The sequence below is a fragment of the Oncorhynchus mykiss genome, chromosome 1 (assembly GCF_057628025.1).
Source record: "Oncorhynchus mykiss isolate SJ-2025 chromosome 1, ASM5762802v1, whole genome shotgun sequence".
Classification (NCBI taxonomy): Eukaryota; Metazoa; Chordata; class Actinopteri; order Salmoniformes; family Salmonidae; genus Oncorhynchus; species Oncorhynchus mykiss.
In genome coordinates, this window is record NC_143022.1 from 71837394 (window position 1) to 71864276 (window position 26883).

At 42.9% G+C, this 26883-nt stretch overlaps 1 protein-coding gene across 1 annotated transcript in view; it reads right to left on the reverse strand.

Moving 5' to 3' along the window:
* Positions 1-3621, reverse strand: part of LOC149985630 (collagen alpha-1(XIII) chain-like) — a 50915-nt gene extending 47294 nt beyond the window's left edge. Inside the window, exon 1 of the mRNA XM_090184562.1 lies at positions 2729-3621. Coding sequence (XP_090040688.1) covers positions 2729-3025 — 297 coding nt within the window. The 5' untranslated portion in view covers positions 3026-3621. The remainder of the gene's footprint in view (positions 1-2728) is intronic.
* Between the last annotated feature and the right edge of the window lie 23262 nt (positions 3622-26883).

Consider the following 26883-nt stretch of genomic DNA (forward strand, 5'->3'; position numbering starts at 1 on the left):
CCATGTGTCATAAAGAGATGAATCTCCACACTCGTTTGCCCTCTATAAATTCTGCTCCCTACGGACCCAACGGACACGCCAAAAGATCCACAGGTGTAGATTGTTAAATGAGCTGTAAAAGGAACTTCTCTGCTTGCTGAAGGACCCTAACTCTACCATACACACTTAGAAAAAAGGGTTCCAAAAGGGTTATGCAACTGTCCCCATACGAGAACCCTTTTAGGTTCCAGGTAGAACTCTTTTGGGTTCCATGTCGAACCCTCTGTGTTCGGGTTCTCCTATGGGGACAGCTGAATCACCCTTTTTGGTTCTATATAGCACCTTTTTTCCCCTAAGAGTACACATCTACAATACACAACATTTTCCTTCGAGCCTGTGGTTGTTTGGAAATGGCTCGGTATCCAGAATATTGATATACAAGAAGAGAATTGTAAAGTGATTCCATAATGCAGAAAGTTAGAGAGTTCATTCTTATCCACTTCTGCAGAAGTCTCAAGACCTTCACTTAGACCTGAACCCTCTTACTGCTAAATCCCCGTGAGAGGTTGAGCTCCGGTCTCGGCCTCAGCCCTACAGTATATGCAACTTTACTCTGAGAAAGCACAGAGGCGTCCCCTAGAGTGTGTTGTTTTTATTACCTTGTCTTATTAGTGCATGGAGCATTTATCCCCACTACTCTGCTGGCGCATTCTGCTCTATCGGACTGCAGCAGTAGATTACATGCAGAGAGATGGCAGGTGGCTGTGTGCTCAGTGCTCAGCAATGGTCTGGCTGCCCAGAGCACCTCAACACCACATCTAGTTTACACACTGTGGGGTGACAGACCAGCAGGGACCAGAGCAAGGAAACCCTGGGCAAGGGGAGACGTATTTCTCACTTTTCTACACCTCGGAATCTGGACTGAAACTCACACGAGCTTGAAGAGGGAGAAATGTGCGCTAGGCCTCTGTCAAGCCTACGGAGAACACTTTGTGGTCAATTTTAATGTTGAACAGGCCAGTTTTAGGGTGATGTGTTCAGGGGGTGTCAGAGCATTTTTGGAATGAGTGTCTCTCAAGACTCTTGATTTGTGTTTCAATCAGTGGAATAAATGTTATATTTCTACAGGAGTGGCTTAAACTGCATAGAAAGGAAGCTCACAAGTCATTTTTACCATACAGCTGGGCTTTTTCAGAGCAATACAGAGATACAGAGCAGGAAATATGTATAATATTTGAGCAACAAAAATTAGAGTACAAAAACATGAACCACGTACATTATCCAATAATGTATGCGATATTACCTCAAAAATCTGAATGTGAATAGTGAGTAATAATTTAGGCCTGTGCAGCTACATTTTCCAGAGGATTTCAACGTGTACTAGATTATTATTATTTGTATTAAACTGTTGGAGGCTCTGGAATGTGTTGTGTGAAACGGGCAAAAGCTGTCAGCAAAAAGCGGTCACATCTGCTGTTCCGTCACATTAATAATGTGAATTTATATAAACAGATCCAAACAGCGAGACTGGAGGAAGATTATGGTTATGATTATGGGCCCCACCAGCTCATTGCTACATAGCAGATATTCACTAACTACAAGAATGATAAGCAATGTATCAAACCTATAAGATCATTGGGTATTTGTGACATGCACAATGTCAAGTCGGCAAATTCCAAAAGCTGATATTCACTTTCACTTGTAGGCTCTCTTTTCTAACGCACCGTGAGAGGTTTCGCTCTTATTCACCTTGGATTTCAAGGATACAATCTGTGTTGTTCATTTTCTATAGGAACACATACATTTGTATCCTAAAAATAGAGTGTGGTGACCATGATTGCAGTGGGTAAAAAGAGTCTTCTTATGCACTGCAGTCTCTACAATAAGTGCATTTACAATGATGTCCCGAGTAAAAGTGGAGGGGAACATAACAAACAAAGGTAGGCTAAAGTAAACAAGGGAAGTGAAAACAGGGGCACTGCGGGACTTCAATCACAAGATAAGGGCTTGTTGGTATAGCTGTGGAAGTGGTTAATTAAAGGCCAGCACAAGGGCGCGTTGAAAAGCAGATTTTAAAACAACAGACGGGATCCCAGGGTCATTCACAGTTCTGTTATCTAAACTATGGTGATGTCCCAAAGACGTACGCAAATTCTCCTCCCATTCGGTTTCAATTTAGGGATAAACTAGACGTTGAACTAAAGCCAGCGTGCTATGGATGTGACGCGCTTTTCCATGCATGTGCTATTCCATCGGAATCTAGAGGTAGACAATGAGAGTGCATGTGATTAAATGCAATATTAAATGTATGTATCCGCAAATGAATATATTTCTTGCTAAAAAGTATTATAAACAAACTTATTTGTACTTTGGACATTATATTCTCGTGCATGTTAACATGAGCAGCTGGTCTAATACCAATCGGAACTGCCGCGGCTTCAACCACTTATGGAATGAGTGAGAGACATCGATATGCGGGGTAAGCTACACATCCTATTCATGCCCTTTAAAATAAGATATGTAAACAAAATACACTATGATTTTTAGAAAGTAGGCTCATCAATACTTTCAGTAGCATGACCAAAGGAATGAATAAATAGTCATTTAAAATGTTTCCCCACAGGTGTGAAAAACATTTTCATAACCTATAGCCTAATCATTTGATCAATGCTACAGTAAGTAAGCCTACAAAAGTAAGAATATGGATAAATACATGTTTAATGTGGAATCATTTGGCCATAACCCTTACCTCTTCCAGAATCTGATCTATTCGGCCAAAGATAACTGGTTCCACCTGCTCGAGTGAGATCCACGCGGAGAGCTGCGTATCTCTCTGTTTTTCCAAGTTTAGGATCCTGGACTGAAGCTCCGAGGTTCTCAGGTAAACGAGAATGCAAAATCCAAGAGACAATGCAGAGAATAAGATGCCGACAGTTATACCTGACAAATCTTTCCAATTCCTCCAAAAGCGTTTTTTGCACGGGTGCTCACTGCAAGTCCTGCCTACACTTCTACCAGCAACTCCCCACTTTTGATCTTCTTCCATGTTTGTTGTGTTTATTAGATTTTTATCCACAACGAAATTCCAACATTCATCGGGAGAAAGGTGAAAAGCGAATTGTAAGGGATATATATCCTTGCGACCTAACTTTTGACAGGGGAGTTGCCTTGGGCAAGTTGCAGCTGTCCTCTTCTCCAACCACCTTACTATATTCAGATGAGTGTCTATATCAAAGTATTATGAGACATTCTGTAGATTTGGATCAATCAATCAGTCATGTCCGATTTGAAAGGGAGCTTTATTCATTTGCCTTGTGGTTCAGCGTTGCCATTTGACGTGATCTTCAAAGCGGTCCTGCTGTGTCCCAGACGACAGTCTCTATCTAGCCTTCTATCTCTGCAAGATCACCAGAGCGCTCTCTGAACAGCTGAAACCCGACCCACTCACTCGCCTCTGCTCTAAAGTGGTTATCGTGGGCCTTTTGCGCCACTGTAGAGTTAGTTGCCTACATGCTCCTCCTATTAGTTGATTTAGGCTAAATGTCGGGGCGGGATTCACGTCGGTGTTGCTGCCCCAGTTGATCCAGCACTAGCGGAGGATATTTTTAGGTCTGCACAGTCTAGATGCGAAGGGAACACGCTAACCCCTTGCTCACCGAAGTGCACGTTATAGACTCTTCCTCATGAGTAGTCCGTTTCTGTCTAATGTCGAAGAGTAGGAAATCAAGCACTCAAGTTCTCTTAAATAGGCCTATATGGTTAATCGAATTGCCTACGGATTTTGTTGGCCTATGTTGAGCCCTATGTTTGATTAAAATGAAGGGGAATTCCAACACCAACCTGCAACCCCGTCACTGTTCAAAGGTATTCTCCTTCTCAAGTGTGTTCCAACTGTCATGTTTCTTTACACATTCAAGTAACTATTGTAACAATAAGGCCCTACCTGTGCCTACCTGAAACACTTCCTTATACACCATATATACAAAACTATGTGGACACCCCTTTAAATGACGTCGCTGACAGGTGTATAGAATCGAGCACACCGCCATGCAATCTCCATAGACAAACATTGGCAGTAGATTGGCCTTACTGAAGAGCTCAGTGACTTTCAATGTGGCACCATCATAGGATGCCACCTTTTCAACAAGTCAGTTTGTCAAATTTCTGCCCTGCTAGAGCTGCCCCGGTCAACTGTAGGTGCTGTTATTGTGAAGCGGAAATGTCTAGGAGCAACAACGGCTGAGCCGCGAACTGCAATGCCAAGCGCCGGCTTGAGTGGTGTAAAGCTCACTGCCATTGAACTCTGGAGCAGTAGAAACACATTCTCTGGAGTGATGAATTACGCTTCACCATCTAGCAGTCCGATGGATGACACTAGGTTTGGCAGATGCCAGGAGAACGCTACCTGCCACAATGCATAGTGCCACATGTGCAGTTTGGTGGAAGAGGAATAATGGTCTGGGGCTGTTTTTCATGGTTTAGGCTAGGCCCCTCAGTTCCAGTGAAGGGAAATCTTAACGCTACAGCATACAATGGCATTCTAGACAATTCTGTGCTTCCAACTTTATGGCAACAGTTTGGGGAAGGCCCTTTCCTGTTTCAGCATGACAATGCCCCCATGCACAAAGCAAGGTCCATACAGAAATGGTTTGCCAAGATCGGTGTGGAAGAACTTGACTGGCCTGCACAGAGCCCTGACCTCAACCCCATTGAACACCTTTGGGAATGAATTGGAACGCAGACTGCGGGCCAGGCCTAAACGTTCAACATCAGTGCCCGACCTCCCTAATGCTCTTGTAGCTGTATGGAAGCAAGTCCCTGCAGCAATGTTCCAACATCTAGTGGAAAGCTTTACCAGAAGAGTGGAGGCTGTTACAGCAGCAAAGGGGGGACCAACTCTATATTAATGGCCATCATTTTGGAATGATATCTTCGAATAGCAGGTGTCTACAAACCTTTGGTCACGTAGTGTATCTGTTTTGGTATTAATCTTAAAGCTGCTGGGTCCTAATATCCCACCACTACACTAGTCTGGGTGTAGAGTCATTTATATAGCGTTTGATTATTTCTCAAGTTCATTCTAGTTGCTTTCATGCCTGCTCTGGTCAAAGAAATCAAAGGTTGGCACTCCCACTTCAAATTACTTCAAACTATGTAACGCAATGTTGAAGCTCACTCTCCCTTTCATTGGAGATAAGGGAACAAGCTCTCTTAGGACTTTCTGTGTCAAGGGTCAGGACATGTAAAGATGGAAGAGGAACATTATTCTCAGACACACTGGAAAGGGACTTTGAGTTGTGTTGTCCAGTCTTTCGCCAGCATCAACCCCAATTTACTGGACTCCAATGGCATTATGGGCATTGGCCGAGAGTGAGCATTTTCTCACATGCGATAGTTTTTTTTTTAGGTTGATTCTTTCTTACATAGTAGGTATGAATACCTCATTTATCTGGTTGCCCTGTCAGGAGAAGGTATAGCCCGGTCAGGGAAAGACAAACATCCCTCCCTCTTTGATTAGTTTGCAGTCATTGTTTCACCCACAGTCAAATAACAGTGTTTAGTTCAGTCTCCGGGCTCTTTGAAGTACAGCACTCCCACCCAATTAAAATCACTATCCAGCCAGAGGCACAATAAAGCTGCTGAGCTGGGTTCTGTTTGTACCACTTTGTTTGATCAGGTAGTGTATGGCATGTGCTATTGTTGTGTGTGTGTGTGTGTGTGTTGGGGAAGTCCTTACTCCCTACTGTTTATCACAATGGTGCTACATTTAAGGTTACATGCATTGATACAACATGATACAACAGTAGCTACTGTAGCCACAAGAGGAAATAAAATGGGGACCTGACCCTATGCACCCATTTTCAATATTTTCAGTATCTTTAACAGGGCACAGAGAGTAGCAGTGCTCCCTGCTAGCCTAAGGACAAAAGGACACTTCTCCCCTTGACACAGCGTTCATGTGAGAGCTGGCACAGAGGACAGTATTTCACACAGCCTAGGAGCAGAAATGAACGGGAGAGAGAGCATGGAAGTGCATGTGGGCGTATGTGCGTGTCTGTGGTAAGGGCATTTGTGGGGTGTGTTAGCACTTTCTGATGCCTGCCAGGCATTGTAGTCAGTCGTACATAGCCACGCCACTCGAACCATGCATAGGCTGATAGGTGAGGTCCTTAGTGAGGTCCTTCGGATTACTCTAGAAATGTTGGTCCCATCCTTGTTCCATATTTGAAAAATGTGTTTTGTCTAAGTTATGGCATTCTAATAAACGCAACGTGTTTAAGGTCATGTGTTGTCAAAATATTTGCCAGATTAGCATAACCAGATAGAATGTTTAGTAGGTAATCAGTCTCTCAGAAGTACATGTATAAATTAGTATCCACTCTTTTGTGAGACTGGTAAACATATATAAAGATATCCCCTTAAATTTGGCAGTCTCTAATTATATCCTTTTCACAGGATATTGATTAATCCTTCTAATTGCAGGGCACGATAGTTTTAATAACGGGAGCATTTGTTTGCTGTTGAGCTGTAGAAACTGTCTGTAGCAACTACCACTGTGGGTTGGAGTGCAGATGACTCGTCGGCCACCAGAATCAAGATGTCCGACCTCAACCGGTGGCTGTCTAATTGCGTTTACAAAACCACACGGGTGGTTTCGCTTATGGTCACATTTCCACGGCACCACAGAAAGAGTTTTCAACTTATTTGTTGTCAGTCCAAGAGATGTCCACTCTGTCAACCACATCTTATGGTTCTTCGGTTATATACCAGGGTTTATGACTTATAGTGACTTGGGTCCATCCAGAGCATGTAATTAACCCATGCTGCTATAAACCCTTGTAATTACAACATTGACATGGCCAGCTGGCTTTGTGATTCAGGGAGCTAAAAACCTACTTAGAAATGAGCCTCGTAAAAAAATACACATTTATTGCAATCGTAAGATTAGATCCAATTAAATTAGTAAATTGCGACCAGAACACCCTACCGGCATCCCAGCTGTGATACAAATTGTATCAATTAGTGTTTTAGAATGATGACCAAGTGAATTTAAACACTGGGTTGTAAAATAAATCAAACTGAGTGATGTATGCTTCCTAAAGTATTAAATATTAGGCTGGAGCATCTCTTCCTAAACTCGGTCCTCGGGACCCCAAGGGGTGCAGGTTTTTCTTTTCTTCCTAACACTACACAGCTGATTCAAATGATCAGAGCTGGAGGATTAGTTGATTATTTGAATCATCTGTGTGGTGCTAGGGTAAAAAACAAACAAATGTACACCCCTTGGGGTGCCGAGGACTGAGTCTGGGAAACCCTGGGTTAGAGTGAAACGGTGAATTGGATATTTATTTCTCTCTGCCTCTCATGTTCAGAAAAAAACATTCAGTGAAATTAGAATGGTGTTACCGCTTCAAGAGAGCGCTCTGCAATGTGGGCACCATATAAACTACCAGTAAGCCTGTCTTCACATCTGGTCAATACCAAAAGCATCATTACAAATGCATTGTTATATGAATTTCATAGTTTTAACTTGTGTCACTTGTTATGAATGTCCGGATGCCTGACAGGTGTTGACTCCTTGAGGGAAAACTGAAAATCATTCATCTGATGCGTCTTCTGAACACGGTTGCAAAATCAAAATATTATGTTCAACTGCTTAGTAAAAAAATAATAATCTAAAAATCCAATCTCATTTTATTTGTCACACACAAGCAAAAGGTGTAGACTAACAGTGAAATGCTTTACTTGACGGGTCCTTCCCGACAATGCAGAGAGAAAATATAGAAAAAAACCCACAAGGAATAAATACACAATGAGTAACGATAGCTTGGCTACATAAATGGCTAAAGGCCCAAGCCTGTGCAGTGAGGAATCTATATGCTCTCTACAATTAACGTAAGGCTCACTGAAGCTGCATGTCACTCATAACCAATTGAGGACTGCAATTAGCCATGTTCACCATCAGATAAATACGTGCTTGTATTTGCCATGAAAGCACGTTTCTGAAGGGATGATATCTGTCATTCCTTAGAGGCATGGGGAGGTACCAGCCCTCTTCAGAAAGACAGTCATGTATATTTAGAGAGGTAAGGTTGACCTCTCTCTTGTAGGCTAATTTTTTTTTTTTAAAGCTGCTGCACTCACAGACCATCCACAAAAATCAGAAAGAAACGTATAAACTTATGAGCAGGAATTTAGACTTTCTTTTTTACATCAGATTTCTTCCTCTCTCTCTCTCTCTCTCTCTCTCTCTCTCTCTCTCTCTCTCTCGTGGGAACCCATTTAACCTCAGTAGCAGGATGCAGCTCCTTTAAATTGCATAAAGCATTTCTTTTTTACAATAGTTCATGCTTAATTACTCTGCATGGGATCTGCAGATCTGACACAAGTGAAGGTGGAAGTGAGTCATGTGTCCTCCAGACGCCATTTGTCTGTTCACAGTTGTTTACACCTCCATTACTCTATTTCCAGAGCAAAGAGGGTAGAATGGGGCAATATGTCTTCATTGGTTCACTGGTTATTTTCTCCCCCGGACTGGTCATTCTCCGTTAACGGCCAGTGTTTGAACGGGAGAGAGATTTAAGCTCCTTTAAATGGATGTGTCTGCAAATCCAAGCCCTGTGTGGCAACAGGCAACATCAAAGCCTTGCTAAATCATAGAGAAATCAGAGCATTGATTACAGTACGTCATATTGTGCCGAACTGTGGGCATTAGTAAAAAAAAAAACACTATTTTGTGAATGGGGTCCTCTGCTGTGGAGGCACTAAGGCATTGCTTTGTTTAGTTATCAACTTCCTCTCCTTCCACATCAGTGGGGTATTGTTAGTGGGTAGTTACATAATGCTTGTGTTAGTTTGGTTGTTGAAAATGTATGTTGCGTAACCTTTGACAAGACTAATTGGGTTAGATTGACTACAGGCCCACTTTTTGGCATGTGAGTACATTTGAGGAAAATCTCTGGACTTTATAAGTCACTGTTAATGTAATGTGTCCCATTGTGTGTATTACTCTATAAGTGGCTCTGTACATGATCCACGACCTGAACAAGCTAATGGCCTGTATAGCAGTCTAGCACTTTTAAAGATTCGTAGCGGAACAGTTTGGCTGTGTAACAACATAGAACCAGGCCAGGATGAAGGAGGGGACTTCCCTCTCACGCTGTTGAGAGTTTTTTTTTATTTTTTATAAATGAGGCAATCACCCTAAATGGATGGGCAAGGCCTTTCCTGTGATGTGGGGACAATTGCTGTGATCCATCTTGAACCATCGCTGTGACCCTCTCGTGTGATGCTGAGGGTACCTCTCTGGGTTCAGGAGGATGTTCACAGTCCCTAAGGTTAATTATTACAAATTACCTGCAGGTGTGTCCGGAGAAGGACCTTGTCCTGTTAGCTAGTGAGGACCTGTCCATAGCAGCATTCAACTCCATTAAGAACCAGAGAGAGAACACATCACTTCCCCATGTCTGCGATTGGACCACCATGCATGCCCAAATACAAATAACAGAACAAAATGTGTGCGTACTCTTGATGCAAGGATTCTGAGGAAAATCATTTCTATTCAAATCGAAGCTTGCCGGAACACAGTACACCTTCCAGAGAGCTTAAAAGATGTTTCATATTTTCTGGTTTACCACATTATCAAACATCTGTGGCTTTTTTAATATGAACATGACAACCTTTCTGCTCTCCCATGCATTATTTTATGGTGGTACAGTCACAGGGCTGCGCTCGTTTAAAGACCTGCTCAATCTTACATGGACTCTAATGAGCTAGAGCTGGCCTCCGTCTCCCCATGCCAGTGTCCCAGTCTCTCTGTCTCTCGTCTCTGTCCTTTACGGTGTAGGGAGGCCAAAACACAGAGCTGCTCCATTTTAAACAACACGATGTGAGGTAGATTACTGCGTCTGGTCCTTTGTGGTAGTAGCCCACGCCTCGAGCCTTCTGGCGGTCTGTGTGGTTTTCTCACACTTCTATAATTAGCCAAGCACTCCACCCTCAATGTTATTTTATTTTTGGATATTAAAATATGGCTGACATCCATGTCAAATAAATTATAGGCCCTCTGTGCACTTATGGTCAGGTCATTTCGCTTTGGGGAGAGTGAGCGCTTGCCCCTTCAGCTCGACATCCGCTAAAGAATGAGGAAAGGCACCTGCCAGGCCATGGGCATCTCAGCCAGACCATAAACCCCAAACCCAGGCACATGTCTGCGCTGAATCGACACAGCTCACCCCCAGGACTTGGTATGGATTTTCATCACGTATATGTACTGTATTTACATTGCCAATGGCCAAGGGCTTGAATTGCACAACTAATGGAATGGGACTTGCAGGGTTTTAGACAGCCGTTTGTAGCATTCCCACGTGTGTGTTAAGACATTAAAGCTCAGGGCTTGAAATATTAGTGAACAGGAAGTGATTAGCATCAACTGCAACATTCAACAAACATGTTACATCTGATTTATTCCTTATGTTATTCAATTGCCACATGCCCCCTTTGTTTGATTGATATTGATGAATCAAAACTCCAACACATCCTATAAGACCACTTGTTTGTGTCTGAAAAGGCATTGCAGTGAGCAGGGGGATGAGTCAATAAACATCTGGACACGTCTCTCTGCAGCCTTCTCACTGAAGAGTCCCACAAGCATGAAGAAATGCACAGGGTGCTTATTACCGTCTTTGGGGTCCTCCTCCACCCCGCGCCCAATCCACCCTCCTTATCCCCCATTCACTTTGAGCCTATTGGTGAAGTTTAATCATGTGTAAGGAACTGGAAATTAGAAACAGCTACGCTGAGGTTTTCGAAGGCATGGAGTCGTTCAGCACAGATGTGGAGCGACAGTCACTTTAATGAAGAAAGAAAAACTATCAGTGGAGGAAAATCATTTGGTCTTGATCTATGAGCTTCATTTGTGCCGAGTGCTGAAATTGAACTCTCTGTGTATCATTTATTTTCTGTCAAAGTGTGTCATTGAATTGCACAGCTTATTTGCTTAGTTGCATTTGATATATTACCGATGTCCACAGCTAGTTTTCTTGTCTAAACGTTTCTGTGTCCCACTACATAATTGGACCCATGGCTCTCACCTTAGCTTCAGCTGGGTCCGATTGCTGAGCGTCAAAAGTTAATTTGCCAATTAGTTCACCACAAAAGCACTTTTAAATGCTGTGATTTTAAGTTTTTTTTAAATACATATATTTTACAAATGAAATCTTCTCACTTTTGAGGGTTTTAAGGGTTTCTTCTTCTATAATTTATGTCAATGTGAGCGACATTTTTCCTTCTAATCTTTTTTAATTAAGTATGTTAAAAAGCATGTTTTCTGTGTTGGAGTTTTGGAGCGTACCCCAACAACAGAATGGTGTGGGATATACTGGTCATAAAAAATATTAATGCGAGTAGACTGCTGATTGGCCAGCTCATCCTCCTCCTAAGAGGAAATATTTAGCATTTTTTAAATGGAGATACAAATTTGAGGTGTTTTTTACATTTTTAAACATGTTTTTTCTTCAATTTATGCTTTGACCACAAATACGAGTATAGGAGGATTCAATAACATTATTTGGGTATGAGTTAACAGAATATGAACTTCTAAAAGTTATTTTCACTGGACAGTTACTTTAAGGGTAAACATTTGAAGAGTATTTGGAAAGTATTCAGACCCCTTCCACATTTTGTTACGTTACAGCTTTATTCTAAAATTGATTCAAATGTTTTTTCCCTCATCAATCTACACCCAATACCCCATAATTACAGAGCAAAAACAGGTTTTTAGATATTTTTGCCAATTAATTCATAATAAATAACTGAAATATCACATTTACAAACAATAACAGTCAAAGGTTTGGACACATCTACTCATTACAGGTTTTTACTTTATTTTTTACTATTTTCTACATTGTAGAATAATAGTGAAGACATCAAAACTATGAAATAACACATATATTAATCAAAAAAGTGTTAAACAAATCAAAATATATTTTATATTTGAGATTCTTCAAAGTAGCCACCCTTTATCTTGACAGTTATGCACACTCAGCTATGCACACTCTTGACATTCTCTCAACCTCCTTCATGAGGTAGTCACCTGGAATGCATCTGGTTCTCATGAGAACCGCCACAGGAAAGGAAGACCCAGAGTTACCTCTGCTGCAGAGGATAAAATTATTAGAGTTACCAGCCTCAGAAATTGCAGCCCAAGTAAATGCTTCACAGAGTGCAAGTAACAGACACATCTCAACATCAACTGTTCAGAGGAGACTGCCTGAATTAGGCCTTCGTGGTCGAATTGCTGCAAAGAAACCACTACTAAAGGACACCAATAATAAGAAGAGACTTGCTTGGGCCAAGAAACACGAGCAATGAACATTAGACCGGTGGAAATCTGTCCTTTGGTCTGTTGAGTCCAAATTGTTGGTTTCAACCATGGTGTCTTTGTGAGACGCAGAGTAGGTGAGCGGATGATCTCCGCATGTGTGGTTCCCACCATGAAGCATAGAGGAGGAGGTGTGATGGTGTGCTTTCCTGGTGACACTGTCTGTGATGTATTTAGAATTCAAGGCACATTTACCCAGCATGGCTACTAAAGCATTCTGCAGCAATACGCCATACCATCTGGTTTACGCTTAGTGGGACTATAATTTCTTTTTCAACAGGACAATGACCCAACACACCTCCAGGCTGTGTAAGGGCTATTTGACCAAGAAGGAGAGTGATGGAGTGCTGCATCAGATGACCTGGCCTCCACAATCACCCGACCTCAACCCAATTGAGATGGTTTGGGAGGAGTCGGACCGCAGAGTGAAGGAAAAGCAGCCAACAAGTGCTCAGAATATGTGGGAACTCCTTCAAGACTGTTGAAAAAGCATTCCAGGTGAAGCTGGTTGAGAGAATGTTGAGAGTGTGCAAAGCTGTCATCAAGGCAAAGGGTGGCTACTTTGAAGAATTTTAAAATCTTAAATATATTTTTATATGTTTTATGCTTTTTTGGTTACTACATGATTCCATATGTGCTATTTCATAAGTTTTGATGTCTTCACTATAAAAATAAAGAAAAACCCTTGAATGAGTAAGTGTGTCCAAACTTTTGACTGGTACGGTAAGTGTTCTGACCCTTTACTCAGTACTTTGTTGAAGCACCTTTGGCAGCGATTAAAGCCTTGAGTGTTCTAGGGTATGATGTTACTGTACAAGCTTGGCACACCTGTATTTGGGGAGTTTCTCCCATTCTTCTCTGAAGATCCTCTCAAGCTCTATCAGGTTGGATGGGGAGCGTCAGTGCACAGCTATTTTCAGGTTTCCCCAGAGATGTTCAATCGGGTTCAAGTCAGTGCTTTGACTGGGCCACTCGGGGACATTCAGAGACTTGTCCCGAAGCCACTCCTGCGTTGTCTTCGCTGTGTGCTTTGGGTCGTTCTCCTGATTATGAGGACCTGAGTTCTCTGGAACAGGTTTTCGTCAAGGATCTCTCTTTACTTTGCTCGGTTCATCTTTCCCTCGATCCTGACTAGTAACCCAGTCCCTGAAAAACATCCCTACAGCATGATGCTGCCACCACCATGCTTCACCGTAGGTTTCCTACAGACGTTGGCATTCAGGACAAATAGTTCAATCTTGGTTTCATCAGACCAGAGAATCTTAAAAAAGTGCCTTTTGGCAAACTGCAAGTGGGCTGTCATGTGCCTTTTACTGGAATGGCTTCCGTCTGGCCACCATAAAGGCCTGATTGGTGGAGTGCTGCAGAGATGGTTGTCCTTCTGGAAGGTTCTCCCACCTCCACAGAGGAACTTTGGAGCTCTGTCAGAGTTACCATTGGGTTCTTGGTCACCTCCCTGACCAAGGCCCTTCTCCCCCGATTGCTCAGTTTGGCCAGGTGGCCAACTCTAGGAAGAGTCTTGGTTGTTCCAGACTTCTTCCATTTAAGTATTATGGAGGCCACAGTGTTGTTGGAGACCTTCAATGCTGCAGAAATGTTTTGTTACCCTTCTCCAGATCTGTGCCTCGACACAATCCTGTCTCTGAGCTCTTCGGACAATTACTTCGACTTCATGGCTTGGTTTTTACTCAAACATGCACTGTCAACTGTGGGACCTGGTATAGACAGATGTGTGCCTTTCCAAATAATTTCTAATCAATTTAATTTACCACAGGTGGACTCCAGTCAAGTTGTAGAAAAATCTCAAGGATGATCAGAGGAAACAAGACGCACCTGAGCTCAATTTTGACTCTCATAGCAAAGGGTAGGAATACTTTTGTAAATAAGGTATTTCTGTTTTCACTTTGTCGTTATGGTGTATTGTGTGTAGATTTATGAGGATTTATTTTTTATTTAATCAATTTTAGAACAAGGCTGTAACGTAACAAAATGTGGGAAAGGGGAAGGGGTCTGAATACTTTCTGAATGCACTGTACACAGGTGTATAAACTTCATCTAGCCTCATCTCCTGTTGGACGTCGATATGTTTCCTCGTGTTATTACTGTAGGATTGTACATTGTAATCTGTGTGACCAGTTGCCTATAGATAGCTATTTCGGTCCGTCCCAAAGAGGCCAACCAAGCTTTAATCTAACCCAGCCAATCAAGATTTATGAAACAAACCCTGAGGGAAAATGAAATGAAAACATACCCTACCACTTATCATATATCATTACCATCATTAATGAGAACTTAGATGACATATCTAAAGAACAGAGCCGAATGATTCAATTACACTAAGTGAGATCATTGGACAAGGTTTATTTTGAGAACCGCAGTCTGATGAGAAGTGCTGTTTCAGCACCAGATCCTGGTTTCATGGTTTGGTCATGCCCTTTGGCTTTTGTTTGGTCATGCCCTTTGGCTACAGACTGCACTGTGTGCCCAGACCCCAGTTGACTAATTTAGATCTTGGTTTGGCCCGCTTGGATTGTGAGTCGTCACCAATAGCACTGTGGATGGTCAAGATGTGCCTTGCTAAATTAAAGCCATCTGTAAGAGTTGATTTTTACTGGTAAGACTCTTTGATTGCACTTAACATTGTGCCCTTCTGCCTTATAGTTTCTCCATAAACTTTGATAACCAGAATGTAACTACACAGTTGGTAACTGGAAAATAAAGGAAAGTTGCCATTTTCTGTTCAAATTACTTACTCACATATTAACCCTTCAGTGACATGCAGTTACACCATATGTCAAATGCCAAGTGTGCAAATTGATGGGAAGTTTGATATTGTTGTGCTTTCTTCTGCTGTGTGCTTCAGTGTTTCATTTAGTCTGTGAATGAGTCTCATAAAGCCAATGAAATATTTGTCTATAAGCAGGTCATCTCTCCGTCAACACATGGTAATGGCCAGGTGAAAAACATATCAGCCTAAAGGAGCTGAAGAACTGTAGAGTAAAAGAGACAATAAACAGAGCAGTCTGAGAATCTCTGCGTCCAGTTAATCAGTCTGTTGGCTGCTATCTCTCACTGTTCACAGCAGTGTGTGTGTGTGTGTGTGTGGGGGGGGGGGTGGGGGGGGTTCACTAGGGACATTTTGTTAGTCCCCACAAGGTCAAATGCTATTTCTAGGGGTTTATGGATTAAGGTTAGAATTAGTGTTAGTGTTAGGGTTAGAATTAGGGTTAGTGTTAGTGTTAGGGTTAGAATTAGGGTTAGGGTTAGAATTAGTGTTAGTGTTAGGGTTAGAATTAGGGTTAGAGTTAGGGTTAGAATTAGTGTTAGAATTAGGGTTAGGGTTAGGGAAAATAGGATTTTGAGTGGAACTGATTTGTGTGTCCCCACAATGTTAGTTATACGAAACATTGTGTTTCTGTGTGTGTGTGTGTTCTGTTTTCTATCAGTCTGATGCAGCTCTAATTGACTCGGTTCAGTCGAAGCAGGCAGAACAGGTGGGAGGAATGGAAGCACCCGGCACTTCCGACACTAAACTCTATCATCTATGACACCTGCAGCCCCCTCCCTATCCCCTCCCTGCCCCCACCCTTCCCTGCCCCCTCCCGCCAACTACCCTCCCTGTCCCTCCCCTCCCTGCCCCCTCCCCTTCCTCCACCTCCCTGCTCCCTCCCTGCCCCCACCCCTCTCTCCACCTCCCCTCCCTGCCCCCTACCCCTGTGATGAGCCTTTGGCCAGGCTAGGCCAATAAAACAGAGGAGGAAGCTGAGCGTAGGAGCCGAGTTCCTTTATTGACCTGGCCTTCGGCTCAAATGGCTAGCACGGTCACGCAGACCTGCTACAATAGGTTTGACTGTAAGCTGGTCTACTGTCTCCTGCCTCGGGTCCAGCCAGCCAGAAAACCTTGCATGTTAGCCGGCACGTCACAACAGTGAGCTGGAGGCAGTTCAGACAGTCTGGGAATACGAGAGCAGAGGAACACTATGCCTCCTTGAGGTGCAGCCAAAAGACATAAACCAGAGAGCCCCAGGGCATTGGTCGTGTAGCACCTGCCCCTAAACCAGCCAGTGGGCTCTTTTACAGATTGACCTCCTAGAGGTGCCACTGCCTCACCACAAGAAAAAAAAAAAACAGGCTGAAACTCCTCATCTCCTGTGTCTCACCAAGCATGCAGCTCGGTAGTTCACAGAAAGAATCTGGATACTCCCGAACAGAGTCTGCTTTTTTTGTGTGTTTTTCTCTCACTGTCTGCATGGAGGCTTAGCCCTAGTGCAAGCTGTGAAAGTACTTTTGGGTATGATGCAATGCATCTCCTCCAGGTTTTTCCAAGTTTTTGTTTCATTTCTGGTTCCAAACACCTTGAAGATCTATCACTGAATATTTTGAATGGATCTCTAATCATTTAAGTGCAGGTCATTGAGTTCCTATGAAGATGCAGCTTGCCAAATGGATTGGAGTCTAATTGCATGTTCACAATTACAAGTTGTAAAATTGGCAGACATGATGTGGCAACTACTGTATGTTAATTCCTGCCAGGTCAGTGAGACATAGGTGCCTTTGCTCCATTAAAGCAAACATTTGCTCCATTAAAGCAAACATACACAATAAGTAACTGCTAAGGCTGGATAGAACACTCCTAGATGTGCTGTAGACAACATTGGGGGAAAAGTACTGGCCAGAGCGTTTTCCAGCGTAGTAATAGCAGCTATTTGGCAGGACAGTATGACAATAACAAAGAGGCCTTTGGGTGGGATTTGTTTTCATCAAAGCTCCTATACATCCGAGTTAGGACCAGACATCCAGTAGAGTTTAGGGTCCTCTGAGAGAGGATGAGACAGTAATCTTAGTGGAACAAATGCCTTCCCAACATTTATGAATAGAGGAAAACAATGTTTATGAGATTACATAAGTGATACGTGTACACAGTAGGTTGTGGACAGAATTTTATTTGGAAATATACGGTAGGTATCTTAACCTAGGTCTCCTGAAAGTTTCCATGACTTTCCTTAGAGCTATTACTCTGTTCATGTTGTTGACGTCCGCCTTCAGATATCCTCCGTGTGCTGTGAGAGAAAGAGAGGCTCTTTAATATTGGATGCATTAGCGTACTTGCAAGATTCAGGCCTGAAAAGCTGAAAAGATACTGACTGTCTCTGAAAAGATACTGAAAAGATACTGTCTCTGAAAAGATACTGAAAAGATACTGTCTCTGACAAAGTTACAAGATCCTTCCCTAGAGCAACCCCAAGACAGCGTCTGCTAGCGTGAGGATCTGGGCTAAGTTATGGAACATGGCAATCGATGTTCCACCCCAGCCATCACTCAGGAGCTGTAATGACTGAGCAGGAAGCGGGCCTGTCAGGGCTCCGTGGTGTGATGGCTACCTCCCTCGGGTACACAAGTGCAGTGACCTCAAGGAAAAAAGGAGGAACCGCTTTGATGCCCCTCTGGACAGTTTCTACCCCATCACTCTCTCTCTCTCACTTCTCTCTCTCACTTCTCTCTCTCACTTCTCTCTCTCACTTCTCTCTCTCACTTCTCTCCCTCACTTCTCTCCCTCACTTCTCTCTCTCACTTCTCTCTCTCACTTCTCTCTCTCTCACTTCTCTCCCTCACTTCTCTCCTTCACTTCTCTCTCTCACTTCTCTCTCTCACTTCTCTCTCTCACACTTCTCTCCCTCACTTCTCTCTCTCTCACACTTCTCTCCCTCACTTCTCTCTTCTCTCTCTCACTTCTCTCCCTCACTTCTCTCTCTCACTTCTCTCTATCACTTCTCTCTCTCACTTCTCTCCCTCACTTCTCTCTCTCGCTTCTCTCTCTCACTTCTCTCTCTCGCTTCTCTCTTCTCTCTCACTTCTCTCTTCTCTCTCACTTCTCTCTTCTCTCTCACTTCTCTCCCTCCCTCACTTCTCTCTCTCACTTCTCTCTCTCACTTCTCTCCCTCTCTCTCACTTCTCTCTCTCACTTCTCTCTTCTCTCTCACTTCTCTCCCTCACTTCTCTCTCTCACTTCTCTCTCTCACTTCTCTCCCTCACTTCTCTCCCTCACTTCTCTCTCTCACTTCTCTCTCTCACTTCTCTCCCTCACTTCTCGCTCTCACTTCTCTCTCTCACTTCTCTCTGTCACTTCTCTCCCTCACTTCTCTCCCTCACTTCTCTCTCTCACTTATCTCTCTAACTTCTCTCCCTCACTTCTCTCTCTCACTTCTCTCTCTCACTTCTCTCTCTCACACTTCTCTCTGTCACTTCTCTCCCTCACTTCTCTCCCTCACTTCTCTCCCTCACTTCTCTCTCTCACTTCTCTCTCTCACTTCTCTCTCTCACTTCTCTCTCTCACTTCTCTCTTCTCTCTCTCACTTCTCTCTTCTCTCTCACTTCTCTCTTCTCTCTTTCACTTCTCTCTTCTCTCTCACTTCACTCCCTCACTTCTCTCTCTCTCACTTCTCTCCCTCACTTCTCTCCCTCACTTCTCTCCCTCACTTCTCTCTCTTACTTCTCTCTCTCACTTCTCTCTCTCACTTCTCTCTCTCACTTCTCTCTCTCACTTCTCTCTCTCACTTCTCTCTCTCACTTCTCTCTCTCACTTCTCTCCCTCACTTCTCTCCCTCACTTCTCTCCCTCACTTCTCTCCCTCACTTCTCTCCCTCTCACTTCTCTCCCTCATTTCTCTCCCTCATTTCTCTCCCTCATTTCTCTCCCTCATTTCTCTCCCTCATTTCTCTCCCTCACTTCTCTCCCTCACTTCTCTCCCTCACTTCTCTCCCTCACTTCTCTCCCTCTCACTTCTCTCTCTCTCACTTCTCTCTCTCACTTCTCTCCCTCACTTCTCTCTCTCACACACTTCTCTCTCTCTCTCTCTCTCTCTCTCTCTCTCACTTCTCTCCCTCTCTCTCTCTATCCAACTCCTGACATGGGTCTTATGAAAGGCCTGTCCAGTCAGTCCACACTAAAGTGACCCTCAAGGCCGCTGAAGATGCAATAGAGGTGCAATATGGAGCAGGAGGAGACAGATTGATTTCTGGGTCGTGGTGGTTAGGTGACCTTGGCATTGTTCAAGAGTGACTAACTTGATAGGCCTCTGCAAGATTTTTTGAAAAGCATGATTAAATTGAGGCAATATCTCCCTTAAAGATGGACAATGCAGAACTCACATTTTTATGTGAATTTGGTCGGTCGCCCAAAAAGTGACATATTGCAGCTTTAAGACTATACTAAGGCACTATGATCATTAGCTCAGTCGTAATGGGAATTGTGTATCGCATATTGTTATTTCTGTCGACACGAGATAATACAAGGCACCACGCTATGTTACGTGAAATGGTTGGGATGGTGCTGATGATCAAACTTGCAAATAATGGTAATACAACTATAGCAAGCTCAAAAACATTCCAAAACAAACAGAGTGGTATATACCTTTTGGCTCCTACGAACATCAGATTTTTGTCCTCTCCTTGGTGCATGCTTAGCCAAATTCAGTAGGAGAAGGTGAAGAAAGACTAGTGGAGCATACATGCCTGTCTGAGCCTTTACTAATGCTGAGATCTTAAGAGTTGTTGTTCACTAGTTTGCTCCAATTAGAGGAGGGGTGGTAGGTTGGAGGGTAATAAAGGATATATATATATTTTTAAAGACATGTATTTATATGTATGTATGTATGTATGTATGTATGTATGTATGTGTATTGATGTATATGTGTATATGTATATATTTATGTATATATACACTACCGTTCAAAAGTTTGGGGTCACTTAGAAATGTCCTTGTTTTTGAAAGAAAAACACATTTTTTGTCCATTAATTAAAATAACATTGAATTGATCAGTTGAAAACTGTTGTTCTGATAAAGAAGCAATAAAACTGGCCTTTTTTTTAGACTAGTTGAGTATCTGGAACATCAGCATTTGTGGGTTCGATTACAGGCTCAAAATGGCCAGAAACAAAGTACTTTCTTCTGAAACTCTTCAGTCTATTCTTGTTCTAAGAAATGAAGGCTACTCCATGCGAGAAATTGCCAAGAAACTGAAGATTTCATACAACGCTGTGTACTACTCCCGTCACAGAACAGTGCAAACTGGCTCTAACCAGAATAGAAAGAGGAGTGGCTTCTTTAATCAGCACAACAGTTTTCAGCTGTGCTAACATAATTGCAAAAGGGTTTTCTAATGATCAATTAGCCTTTTAAAATTATAAACTTGGATAAGCTAACACAACGTGCCATTGGGACACAGGAGTGATGGTTGCTGATAATGGGCCTCTGTACGCCTATGTAGATATTACATAAAAAATCTGCCGTTTCCAGCTACAATAGTCATTTACAACATGAACAATGTCCACACTGTATTTCTGATCAATTTGATGTTATTTTAATGGACAAAAAAAATAGCTTTTCTTTCAAAAACAAGGACATTTCTAAGTGACCCCAAACTTTTGAATGGTAGTGTGTATATATTTGCAAAAATATATATGGGGGATTGGAAGTGATGCAGCCAATTACATTGATGGAAGCTACAGTATATCTGCAATATTAAAGCTGATCTATCCCCTAAGAAATAAGAAAAAAATATGTATATAAAAAATATTTTAAAAAATGCTGAGAGTCTACAACTGTTTTGGGACATCTTAGATGAAAGGAGATTTCCTTCTGCTGTTAAAATAAGAACTTTCATGGCAATTTTCTTCACCATTTGTATCAGCGCAAAGTACTGACGGCTTTGAAATCCCTGCACCCTCTCGGCCTTTGTGTCTGTTGAAAGCCTGTTATGACGACAATCTGTCAGCTGCTTGTTGGGGGTCGAGTAATACCTTCAACGTGACGAAACAGGGAGAACCACATTGGGATAAACATAAGAGCTAGTGACTAAATGTCGTATTTTTTCAGGTTAATAAACAACTAATTGATCACATCGGTTCAATTACTTGAATTCCATTGTTATTTTTCTTTTTTTAGATTAACATGTGTTTCTCTAGAGAAATCAAATCATTCATGAGAAATCAAGTCAAGAATTATCCTACATGACCGAAAGTATATGGACACCTGCTCGTCGAACATCTCATTCCAAAATCATGGCCGTTAATATTGTTGATCCACCTTTGCTGTTATAACAGCCTCCACTCTTCTGGGAAGGCTTTCCACTAGATGTTGGAACATTGTTGCGGTGACTTGATTTCCATTCAGCCACAAGAGCATTAGTGAGGTCAGGCACTGATGCTGGCCGATTAGGCCTGGCTCGCAGTCGGCATTCCAATTAATCCCAAAGTTATTCAATGGGGTTGAGGTCAGGGCTCTGTTCAGGCCAGTCATGGTTGTCCACACCAATTTTGACAAACCATTTCTGTATGGACCTCACTTTGTGCACAGGGGGATTGTCATGCTGAAACTGGAAAGGCCCTTCCCCAAACTGTTGCCACAAAGGTGGAGGCACAGAATCGTCTAGAATGTCATTGTATGCTGTAGCTTTAAGATTTCCTTTCAGTGGAACTAGGGGGCCAAGCCCAAACCATGAAAAACAGACCCAGACCAGTATTCCTCCTCCACCAAACTTTACAGTTGGCACTATGCATTGTGGCAGGTAGTGTTCTCTTTGCATCCGTCCAAACCAGATTTGTCCATCGGACTGCCAGATCGTGAACTGTGATTCATCACTCCTGAGAATGCATTTTCACTGCTACAGAGTCCAATGGCGGCGAGCTGTACACCACTCCAGCCGACTCTTGGCATTGCGCATGGTGATGTTAGGCTTGTGTGCAGCTGCTCGGCCATGCAAACTCATTTCATGGAGCTCCCAACGAACAATTATTGTGCTGACGTTGCTTCCATAGGCACTTTGGAACTCGGTAGTGAGTGTTGCAAATGAGGACAGACGATTTGTACGTGCTACGCGCTTTAGCACTCTGTGGTCCAGTTCTGTGAGCTTGTGTGGCCTACCACTTTGCGGCTGAGCCGTTGTTGCTCCTAGACATTTTCACTTCACAATAACAGCACTTACAGTTGACCGGGTCAGCTCTAGCAGGGCGGAAATTTGATGAACTGACATGTTGGAAAGGTGGTGTCTTATGTTGGTGCCACATCGAACGCCACTGAAACAGCCAAATCCACTAATTTGAAGGGGTGTCCACATACTTTTGTACATGTAGTGTACACTGGGCCTCCCGGGTGGCGCAGTGGTCTAAGGCACTGCATCGCAGTGCTAGCTGTGCCACCAGAGATTCTGGGTTCGAGCCCAGGCTCTGTCGCAGCCGGCCGCGACCGGGAGGCCCATGGGGCAGCGCACAATAGACCTAGCGTCGTCCGGGTTAGGGAGGGTTTGGCCGGCAGGGATATCCTTGTCTAATCGCGCACTAGCAACACCTGTGGCAGGCTGGGCGCAGTGCATGCTGACCAGGTCGCCAGGTGTACAGTGTTTCCTCCGACACATTGGTGTGGCTGGCTTCCGGGTTGGATGTGCATTGTGCCAAGAAGCAGTGGTTGGGTTGTGTTTCAGGGGGACGCATGGCTCTCGATCTTCACCTTTTCCATAGTCCTTACGGGAGTTGCAGCGATGAGACAAGACTGTAACTACTACCAATTGGATACCACGAAATTGGGGTAAAAAAGAAAATTGTTGTAGTAGTTGGTATTAAGCAGTCTTGAAAGTATGCCTTATCTACGTTGAACTAACCTAGCTAAATAGGAACTAGTAAATACATTTTGTCAAACAGCTCTGCTGCATACTTAGGCAGCTTCTAGCTAGCTACTAGCCTAGAATTAAGTTATATACGCAACTGAAATAAATAAAAAATTCTTAGTAATTTCCTCTTTTTCTGTTGATGCCTGCCCAATGTGGACCTGACAGAAACAATGGAATGTTTTAAATGTTTTGGCAATTTAATGTTCACTATTTATGGCTTTGGAATTTCTATTAAAAAGCTCAAAATAATTTTAATGTCATTATTTCATAATGCAAAAATAATCGAAACCGAAATCCGTGATTCTTTTTTAATAATCTAACCAAAACCGAACCGACCTCAAAAACCATTAACCGCTCAGCGTTATAAGAGCATAAAAAGGAAGGTTCCAGTGACAACCGACAACTAATTCAGTCAGTCATACTTAACCAATGTCCCAGATACATTCTTCTCTTCGTTACCTCGATTACCAGATATCATCTCAGGATAGTGGATAAACATATCCCTTCCTGGACCCAGTAACGCCCGTATCTACTATCTATAGATGCCAGTCCATACTTTGTCTATTAGAAGCAAACAGACCTAATTGCTTGCCTGCAGCAGAGTGCCTCGGCTGTCAGCTGAGAAAACATGAGAGCACCTCTGGTAATTGCTGCAATTCAAGGGCTAATCAGACGCCCAGAGAAACAAATTAGACTGGCAGGGATCGCTGAAATACCAGCCCCAAGCTCCCCTCCCCTGTCTTAGTGGAGGCATCCACTCCATCACTTCATACACACTTACATCCCAAACTCTATTACGTCTCTGTCCTTCCAAAAGCAGGAATATTGATCTGTATGTACATGTGCCTTCCAAAACCCCAAGACCTGGTAGTTTGGTCTCTTTCCAACCACAGGGAGTTTTCCAAGTGCCATTTTGTATTTCCTACACAAGATCACAACAACTAAGTAAAGGAAGGATGCAGGTTTCAGAAAGTGCTTTTTTCATGTTGCACAGCAGGGATATCGTCAGGCTCCGAGAGTCACAGTATTTGGCGTAAATCAGAACTTTAACCCCAGGAAGCATTTGATCTTGCCCACCTTAGCTGTCCATGTTTATATTTAGTGTTGGGAAAAATAAGATAGTGGTGCTGTACATTTTCAGTGAAACCCAACCGGCATGTGTGTTTGACGGTCCAAGCAGTTGTTATGCCCCCACAGTCCCCACACGAGTGCTTTTGGAGACACTGTGCACTTTCTGTTCCTTTCTGTCTGACATAAAACGCAGGGTGGCTAACTTTGCAGTAAAGTCTGCACCTGTAATCTGCATGATAATTCCTAAACCCTGTCTGTCATATCATCGCTATGGTGACTGCAGAAATTCCAGGTTCCTACCACTGGTTACCACTGGTCGCAAGCAAACCCTACTCCTCCGGGCCCAGGGACGTGCACCAGTAATACTTTGAGATTACTAGTCCACGTCTCTTTGACACATGGCATACATGTCACATTTTTCTCATTGCTTGATGCCTATTGTAACACCATGGATTAATAGTTCAACACTGCAAATCTGAATGCACACAATGCTTTTAATGTTGTAAGACTGTGCATCATAAGCATTATAAACAAATGCATGTAATTAACAGCTAATAACACCAGTATTACAGTTAAGAGACATCAGCCTTGGCATCAACATACTGTTTCTCTCTCTCTCTCTCTCTCTCTCTCGTCACTGAGCCACAGCACAGCTCCTCTGTATAGACAGGGGGTGGAGGGGACCACCTCTGTGTGAATGGAGGGTGAAGGGGTTTCATCCTCCCTGGGTCAGCACGAGGGTTAAGTGTTTTCAAGGCAGTAAATCGAGAATGTACACTTTCATCCAGCATGGGGCTCTGTTGTTATTGGTCCTCCATCACTCCCCTGAGTGGATAGTGGGGGGGGGGGGGGGGGTAGCTTTTGCCTAGTGATCCCCTAAACAATGGCAGATTACAAATCATTGTTGGCCAGAATTGCTAGATGGCCACGCTTCCAAGCTTATTGGCTACTCCAAAACAATGTGTGTCAAACTGTGTGTTGTGAGAACTACAAGCGGGTATGGTTGGAAATTAACAGGTTGTGGAGTTGTACATATTTTTAGGCCGCCATTGTAAATAAGAATTTGTTTTTAACTGACTTGCCTAGTTAAATAAAGGTTAAGTGAACATTGATACAGGTGAGGATGTCCTGAACTACAGCGTAAAGCCCTGGCCTCGATAATGTATTACAGTGCCAATAATATACTGCAGCCTAATATGAAGCCATCATTGAAATATGTTTATCTGAGGATGTAAATACAGTATAGCCTGTCTCCAAAATATCTATATAGATTGCAGGTTGGCATGTAACACGACATGTAATTACATGCTTCAATTAATGAGCCTCCTTAGCTTGACACCTTCATGCAAGTCTTGTACAGTATGACATTAGCCAACTGTAAAATACTGGCTATCAGTAGCCCTTCAGGACCATGCTAACAGGAGCTCCGAAATAACATTAGCACTGGTCTTGGCCCGTACAATCCTTCTGTACTAATAGATCACATCGGCTGAAGTTTCTAGTTATTGCTGATGGCTAGAGAGCCTGTTCCTACAGACGCTCGCAACTGCTCTGAGGGGAGCGGACTGTTCCTTTCCGTTAGATGAATGTCAATGAGGAGTAATTGCAGCCATGTCACAGTTGACTAGAATCTGACTGGACTAAACCCCTCTCATTACACCAGTGGCTTGCTCTGTTGACTCAGGTGTGGGACATCCCATTAATGACCATTGCAGAAGTTAGTGAGTGGTAATTTTGTCCAGAGCAGTTGATTCAATTTCTATTTTTGAATGACAGCCTAAGTGCATCTTACACTGATTTAGTACATTTTTAAGGTCAAGCTATTGGAGCCAAAAGTAAGAGCCACATGAACAAATGAATCAATTGGGGATGTTTCATCAGTTGCAGTTGACTGATTTTGAATACTTCTATTTATTGCATGGTCATCATGCTAATTTAATAGGTTTGGATTTGTCCTTATTATTGGACCTCCCTTTTCCCGACCAGGGTATGTTCTGAGAAATTGGACATGTCTTCTGGTGGAGGGGAGTCATTCCTTTCACGCATACGCCTCAGGGCAAAGCACCGACAGGTCATTTCCAAATGAGTTCAACGCGAACAGTTCCATTGTGTTGTTTTAAATGCGAGCAAATCTTAAGAGGCACACAATTTGGTGTGTCCTGTTGATGACCCAGCAAATGATATTTCCAGCAACGGCTGTCTGTCTGTCTCCCAGAAAATACCATGGGAAAGTTGTACATAAGAGCAAAGACGGTTGAAAAAAATGTGAAACTCAATAACATGCCAACAGATCTGGGGTACGTTACAGTAAAACGGGCTATTTTATAAAGCGACTATGCATTGCTTGAAACATTATAGATAACGCAGCGTGGTTTATGAACAAAAAATAATGAACACTTTCCAGTCTCCCTTTTCACTAAGAACCAAAGGCCCATTCATCACAACTTCAAGGGATTCTAAGCAACTTTTGTAAACATTTAGAGCGATTCATCCATTTTCAATTGAGACTAATAGCAGATAACAGTTCACAGGCACAGAAAGTAGCAATGATGAGGCACTCCTAATATCAGAGGGGTAAGTGAGTAGAATTGAGGGCAGGTAAACATTCTGCTGTCGCAGCATTGTCCACAATTGCTCATGGTCTGACAGCTACAAGTTTCATACCATGTTTTCATTAAAGAGATGAAAGGGTTGTCTTAAATTAACATCTATCAATTTCATCAGGTTAAGTTCAAAGTATGTTTTTGTTCTCCTCAAAGAGATGTACCCTCAGAAAAGTAGCTAAATG